Here is a 7,396-nt window from a genome sequence, read left to right on the forward strand (position 1 = left end):
GCGGAGCGGCTGGGCCCGTGAGCCATGGCCGCTGAGCCTGCGCGTCCGGAGCCTGTGCTCCGCAACGGGAGAGGCCACAGCAGTGAGAGGCCCGCGTACCGAAAAAAACAAAAAACAAAAAAAAACATAAAAGACATTAAAACACTTCCATGGACTCTCTGCGAGTCCTGTGGGCCCAGGCCCTGTGCCTACTGTGCCTAACGGGTGAGGCCCTGGCCCTGCCCAGCACACCCAGCCCCGCCCCGCTGGCCCAGGCAGCCAGCACGCACCGATGATCTTGCGGTCATACCAGCCGCCGTGGTCCATCCACTGGCGCAAAAGCTCAATGGGCGGCTGGGCGCCATATGTCTCCAAGGCCGGCATGTTCAAGTCATCGATGAAGAAGATGAAGTTGTGCCCCAGGGGTGGCCCGAACACGCCCTTCCGCCTGTGGGAAGCGGCTGTGTGAGCCCAGCACCCACGGGTACCAGGTCCTCAGGGAATCCAGGTTGGCAGGATGGCAGCTCCACCTCTGGGAAGCCCTCACTAACTTCAGGCTCCCCCGAATTGCTGAGCCTCTTGAGCAACTCCTTGTCCCATTCTGAGCGTCCTGGGACATCACACCTGGCTGCTCTGAGTCTTGCCTCTAGGCAGATGGATAACAAGCCCCGCCCGAGTGCCCAGCCCAGGGAGAGCACCCACAGAAGGGCTCGGCGGGAATTCCTGATGGAAGAAGGCTCCAGAGCAGTTTGCAAGGGAGCCCAAGGGCCACCCAGGAGGGGAGGGGGGGACAGCAGCTGGCCGAGCCAGGTGGGGGGACATCGGACCCAGGAAGGAACTAGGGTGCCTGCCTCTTATCCAGCTTGCTGTCGATGAGGTCCTGGGTTTGGTTGGCTGAGGTGCGGGCAGAGAAGGTGAGGAAGTGGCTGATGTATTCCAGCGGCAGGTTCTTGAGAAGCTTGTTGGAGATGGTGAGGGTCTTCCCTGTGCCTGTTGGCCCGATGCACAGCACCTAGGAGAGCAGGGGGCACAGGGTCAGAGTGCTCTCACAGGGCCCAGCATGCAGCATGAGCTGCCGCCCTGTCAGTGTGGGAGCCAGCCACTCCTGACCTAGGCCTTGGGGTGGGGTGAAGCAGGACATGGCAGGGGCACTCACGGGCTTGTGGTTGGTGAGTAGCACGTCTAGCAGGTAGGACATCTGGATGGTGTCCATGGTTGGCACGATGATGTTGCAGTAGTTGGTATCTGGCATCATGGTGAACGAAGCTGAGGAGTCCATCCACTTCACCCAGGCAACCTGGAACCACAGGTGGCACAGGGTGGGTCTGGAACCTCTCCCCGTCTCACCCTTGGCCAAGTGCACCAGGAGGGTAAGAAGCGGCACTGCTGGGACTCAGCAAGAGGGTCCAGGTGAGGGGCTGCTTCTGACAGAAACAGGAAGCCCTGTGCCCATTCTCCGCACAGGATGGGGGACTCCCAGAACAAACCTCCAGGAATGGGGGGCTCTCTGCACACAGCTGCCCAAGTGAAGGCTTCCCTGCATCCAGCTACCCCAGTGTGACCAGTCTCTGGGCCTCTGCATGAGGAAAGTACTATGGGAACTGGACAACCCAGAATGCAAAGGTCTTTGCTGTTTAGTTTAGGCTACCCAAGCATGTGAGGGCCAGAACCATGGGGCTGGCATCACCTAGACGCTGAGAGGTCACCTGGCCTGCTCTCCCCCATCATCCCCACCTGCATGCATCCCTCCACCCACAGCCCTGACTCAACTTGCAGACCTCCCTTGATGGGGGTGTTCACTGTGGTCAAGCCCACATGTCCCATTGGGAACGGTACTGATGGTTAGACTCAAACGTGCTCCATGAGACCCCCAGCAGGACCCTATGCAGTAACCATCTCTATAGATGCCTCTTTAGCCCCTCCTCCTTCTGGGCTGGAGTCCTGATCCCATGAGGGTAGGCTAATGGGACCCTCGCTGGCTAAGAGGTGAAATGGGGACATCAAGACAGGCCATGGGGGCTTACTCCCCCACCCTTAAGGAGCCCAGCCCCTGGGCAAATGGGGCTTTTAAGTAGAACCGAGTTGATTAATCCCTGGGGGCTCAGCATCAACACAGGGGAGGCAGTGTGCATGGCTGGGAAGGGAGGCACTCTGACATCTCCCAGACCCAGGTTCAAGTCCAGCTCTGCCACTGACTAGCTGGGCGCGACAGTTCTGAGCCTCAATTTCCTTGTTTGGGAAATGGGCACAATAATAACCACCCTGTGGGTCTGTGAGGATTCAGGAGATGACGCAAATAACCCCAGCCTGAGACCTGTGACCGTCAATGCAGCCTCTTCTCTGCAGTCACTATTCATCGAGGAGGACAGCCGCCACCCAGTGGGGCCCTCCCTGGCCAGGTCTGCAGTCACCTGCTTGCCCTCATCATCGTCCTCATTGTCAGTGGTGCTGCTGATGCCGCCGTCCTCCAGCCTGTAATCAAACACCAGCCCCTCCTCCGGAAAGAGCAAGGTCAGCTGTGAAGGACCAGGGGGAAAACCAGGCGGTGAGACCCGGTGGCTTGTGTGGCTACTTGTTTCTGGGGGCCTGGGCCTGGGGGACAGCCCCCAAACACCCAGCATTCAGCGTACGCATCCTAGACCTTGGACCCCAGCCCGGGAGCTGCCGCCTCTCACGTTTTCTGTCTTCATCTTGATCCTGAGCCAGTGGCTGAAGCTGATGCGACTGGCGCTGTCCCCTGTGGCACCCACACTCCAGATCAGGGAGAAGATGAACCAGGGCTCGATCAGCTCTGGGATGCGACTCAGCTTTTCGGGAGGTATTTTCTTGAGGCCCTGGGGACAGAGGCGGGGACAGAACTAAGTGGCCTGAGGAAGCCAGGGGGTGGGGGGCATCCCTTGGTCTCTGCCGTAGTTTTGCGTCTGCAGCAGACTGGACGGGGTGTCCCATGACCCATGTGAGCCAATCTCATTCTCTCTTCCAGGAAACTGGACTTGGGATTCAGGGCCCTCAGGTGAGGAGAGAAGGCCCCCAGCCCACTGCTCAGAGCCGTACCTCTTTAGGCAGGAAGGGCTTGAAGAAGCAGTCCAGCAGCTTGAGGAGACTCATGGTCAGGTTGCTGTTGGTTGAGGTAATCACCTCCTTCACTGAGGACCGGACGAAAGTGATGGACCCCTGCAGGGGATGGACACCCAGCTCTTGTGGCTGGTGGCTATAGCACCCGGCTGCCCCACCTGGGCCGGCACACCATAGTCTCACTCACCTCCAGGAAGCTGACAAAGAGGGCCTTGAACTGCTCCTCAAAGGGCTTGAGTAAAGCAGGGAGACGCCTCAGCCAGCACTCGACAAAGGGCATGAGCCCCAGGATGCTGGGCTCCAGGTACACCATACCGCAGCGGGATACTGTGGCTGGGGAGGCCACTGCCAGGTCCTGCACCTCAAACATCATGGTCATAGCCTGGTGCCAAGATGAACTGCGTGAGTGGGCCAGCTGCCAGCCTCCACTGCAGGGGAAAAGGCTGCAGGGCCATGGGGAGGGGTTGCCCATCCTGCAACTGTGCGCAGGCCACGGGGCAGGCACTGGGCCAGGAACAGGGCTGGGGTGGGGGCAAATGCAGGAACCCTTTGGTCATCAGCTGATAATACAGCCCTCTCCAGAGGCCAAGAAGGAGTCTAAGTCAGGAGATTCCTGGGAGCCCTCTGGCCAGCCTCGGGTCAGGGCATTTTGGGGTCCCTAGAGCCCTGGGGATATCCCATGGGAGCTGTGTGCTCTGCTCCAGAGCCCCACACCTGTGTACATGGACACAGGGTCACACTGACCTCCAGGTGTTCTCAGAAGGACTCAAGAGACTGGCTGCTCTTAGGCTCAGGCAATACCCCTCCTTCTCTAAGAACTGCCCCACACTTCCCACCAGGCAGCTGTTCCCATGTTCTCCAGACTCCAGGCACATTGCCAGTATGCCTAATCCAGACTGGGCCGATATGACTGCAAATGGGCCTGGGAGGCACAAGACAGCATCAACCAGGAGCTGGGGTAGTTGTCTTGGCCCTGGGCTCGGAGAATCACAGAAAGTGGGTCTGCCGAAAGGGCAGCACTGAGCAGCTGTGTAGGACGTGCCTGCAGTACAGGAGCCTGGGGATGGGGAGGGCGCTGTGGCCCCAAGAGGGAAGGGTGGAGGGGGATGAGGCTTGGCTAGCGTGGTGTGGCCCCTGGGCCCACCTGGCTGCGGAGGAGAGCAGAGTGAGCAGACAGGCGGACATACCTCTGTGAGCTTGATGATCTCCCCGGAGCTGAGGCACAGCTTCTTGTTGTCGTCCAGCACCGTGTTCATGTTCTCAATCCAGACGGCGTCCACCGGCCCATCGAACATGTACCACTTCTTGTTGGTGTCAGAGGCGATGGCCCCCACCCGGATGAGGGAGGAGAAAATCCCATCTGTCCTGCAGCCATCAGGGAGGAGAGGGTTGTAGGTGCAGGGGAGGCAGGGTGGCAAGCACAGCTGGCTCCCAGGGAAAGCTGGATCCAGGCTGGCCCTGCTCTGCTTTTGTTTTCTTCTTAAATAACTTCATTCATTTAAAAATTATAGTAGGGAAAATGGAACTTTTTGGTATAATAAATGTAATGAAAATGTGTGCTTATATTCTCTCTCTGCTAGCAGAGTCCTCACTAAAGTTCTATTAAAGGAGAATGAAAAGTAATATCCCCAAAAGAAAAGGAAGATGAGGGGACTTTCCCGGTGTCGCAGTGGTTAAGAATCCGCCTGCCAATGCAGGGGACACGGGTTCGAGCCCTGGTCTGGGAAAATCCCACGTGCCTCGGAGCAGCTAAGCCCGTGCGCCACAGCTACTGAGCCTGCGCACTAGAGCCCACGAGCCACAATTACTGAGCCTGCATGCCACAACTACTGAAGCCCACACGCCTAGAGCCCGTGCTCCGCAACAAGAGAAGCCACCACAATGAGAAGCCTGCACACCGCAACGAAGACCAAACACAGCCAAAAATAAATAAATTTACAAAAAACAAACAAACAACAACAAAAAAACTATAGTGTCCTGGAATTTAAAAAAAAAAAAAAAAAGAAAGAAAACGAAGATGGGGGAGGAGGCAACACAGAAACAGAGGTCCACACAGTCTCGGAAGACGGACAGAGGTGGAGAAGGGGTAAATGACCTCGCAGAGAAAGCAGGGTCATGAGATGTATCTAGTCCCTGCCAGAGAACCGTAGAAGCCTCAGACTTCAGAGGCACCAAATGCCAGGGAAAGCGGTGGGTAGAAGGACATTTTTCTGGTCTGATCCCCAGGCCCCCACCTACCCACACAAGAGCCTGGAGTAGGCATGGGTGAGACCCTTCACCAGAAATGGGGGAAGCTGGACAGGCCCACATTCAGAAAGATGGGTGACAGCCCCTCTCCAGAGCCCATCCCCCACTGGGTTCCAGGACACTGGGACCAAGAAGACACCCCAGCAGGAGACTGGAGACTTCTCTGGAGAGACAGAATAGCCCTGGAGAAAACCCTCAGGTGCTGACATCTCCCAGTTTGGTGCACTTCCCCTAAAATGCACGTCTCAGCCCAGGAGCAGAGGCCCCAAGAGAGACCACCAGCCTCTCGTGGGTACTAATAAAAGTCAACATGTACTGAGAGCTCAGCATGTGCTACACTGTCCCAGCCATCTTCCATAATAATGGTGTCAATTTTATCCCCACTTTGCAGATGAGGGACAAAGGCCCAGGGGGTGAGGTGGGTCACTCAGTGAGGAAGTGCAGTGGCGGGTAGAGTCCCAGGCATTTGGGCTCCGAAGCCGGAGCTCCTGACATTCCACTTGGCTCAGGGAGGGAGGCGGCCCACGGCCCATAGCCTGCAAAGGTCTGGGAGCAGGGCAGTCACTGGAGGGGTCCCGGGCCACTCACCACTCATGGGTGAGCAGGTCAAACTCCCCGTACAGCTGGCCCATTGTGATGGACTTGGGGTTGAGCACGTAGTAGTTGACGGCCTCGTATACACCGCCGCTGATGGACGGCTGCCCTTTCAGTGACGTCATGGCAGCTGCCAGGATTCTGTAACACTGGGGAGAAGGGCCAGCCGAGAGTGAGACTCCAAGCTCCCTGGAGAGCAGGGCTGGAGTGGGCTGTGGGCCACGGCGGGCAGGAGGGTATTCTAAAGGCCAAGGAGGCACAAGTGGGGGCCAAGGCCCCTGTTGAGGCTGCTCTGCCCTCAGGCCCACTGTCTGGGCACTGGGCTGCCCAGCTAGGCTGCACTTATATTAGTCTTTTTTTTTTTTTTATACTGGAGTATAGAGAACAAACTTATGGTTGCCAGGGGGAAAGGGTGGGGGGAGGGATAGATTGGGAGTTTGGAACTGACATGTACACACTGCTGTATTTAAAATAGATAACCAACAAGGACCTACTATATAGCACAGGGAACACTTACGTTACTCTTGCCAGAGCCTGTGGGCCCAACGAGCATGAGGCCGTGCCGCACCACCGTGGTCTCATACAGCTGGATACACTTGGTCAGGAATCCTGGAAGGACATGGCAGGGAGCCCAGGGATCAGAGTGGGGGCTTAGATCCTGGTTCTGACACTAGCTTGCTGTGTGACCTGTGATGGGTTACCTCACTCCCTGCACCTCAGTTTCCTCATCTGTAAAATGGGGATGGGAGTAATACCTACCTCATAGGTAGAGGCAGGTGAAGCCCTGAGCACAGAGCCTGGCACAGAGCAGGAATTCTCTGCTAATGGCCAGCCATTATTTCCATTGTGACTATTATTCCCTAACATCCACTGGTCAGGTATCCAGCTGGCACAGGCTTGCTCAGTGAGGAACTGTCACAGGCCTCGAAATCAACTTCAGCTCCAAAGCTACCACCCAGCCTACTGAGAGCACAGCCCCAGGGAAGTGCTGGCCAACATGAGGCAAAATTCCAGGGACAAGATCCAGGGTCAGGGGCTTCCCTAGTGGCACAGTGATTAAGAATCCACCTGCCAGGCTTCCCTGGTGGCGCAGAGGTTGAGAATCTGCCTGCCAATGCAGGGGACACGGGTTTGAGCCCTGGTCTGGGAAGATCTCACATGCTGCAGAGCAACTAGGCCCGTGAGCCACAACTACTGAGCCTGCAGGTCTGGAGCTTGTGCTCCGCAACAATAGAGGCTGCGACAGTGAGAGAGGCCCACGCACCACGATGAAGAGTGGCCCCCGCTCGCCGCAACTAGAGAAAGCCCTTACACAGAAATGAAGACCCAACACAGCCAAAAATAAATAAATAAATAAAATTTTTTAAAAAAGAAATCCTGAATGCTAAAAATAACTTAAAAAAAAATCCGCCTGCCAATGCAGGGGACAAGGGTTCGAGCCCTGGCACCACAACTACTGAGCCTGTGCTCTAGAGCCCGTGAGCCACAACTACTGAGCCTG

The 7,396-nt window shown here is 56.8% G+C and overlaps 1 protein-coding gene across 1 annotated transcript in view; it reads right to left on the reverse strand.

The window, feature by feature from the left end:
• Nucleotides 1-7,396, reverse strand: part of DNAH1 (dynein axonemal heavy chain 1) — a 72,963-nt gene that overhangs the window by 16,196 nt on the left and 49,371 nt on the right. Inside the window, exons 36-43 of the mRNA XM_028478985.1 lie at nucleotides 4,242-4,419; nucleotides 3,242-3,436; nucleotides 3,034-3,153; nucleotides 2,655-2,813; nucleotides 2,391-2,495; nucleotides 1,136-1,276; nucleotides 831-991; nucleotides 270-427 (exon numbers count right to left, since the gene is read on the reverse strand). Of these exons, the coding sequence (XP_028334786.1) occupies nucleotides 270-427; nucleotides 831-991; nucleotides 1,136-1,276; nucleotides 2,391-2,495; nucleotides 2,655-2,813; nucleotides 3,034-3,153; nucleotides 3,242-3,436; nucleotides 4,242-4,419 (1,217 nt within the window). The remainder of the gene's footprint in view (nucleotides 1-269; nucleotides 428-830; nucleotides 992-1,135; nucleotides 1,277-2,390; nucleotides 2,496-2,654; nucleotides 2,814-3,033; nucleotides 3,154-3,241; nucleotides 3,437-4,241; nucleotides 4,420-7,396) is intronic.

The sequence above is a fragment of the Physeter macrocephalus genome, chromosome 18 (genome assembly GCF_002837175.3).
Source record: "Physeter macrocephalus isolate SW-GA chromosome 18, ASM283717v5, whole genome shotgun sequence".
Lineage (NCBI taxonomy): Eukaryota > Metazoa > Chordata > Mammalia > Artiodactyla > Physeteridae > Physeter > Physeter macrocephalus.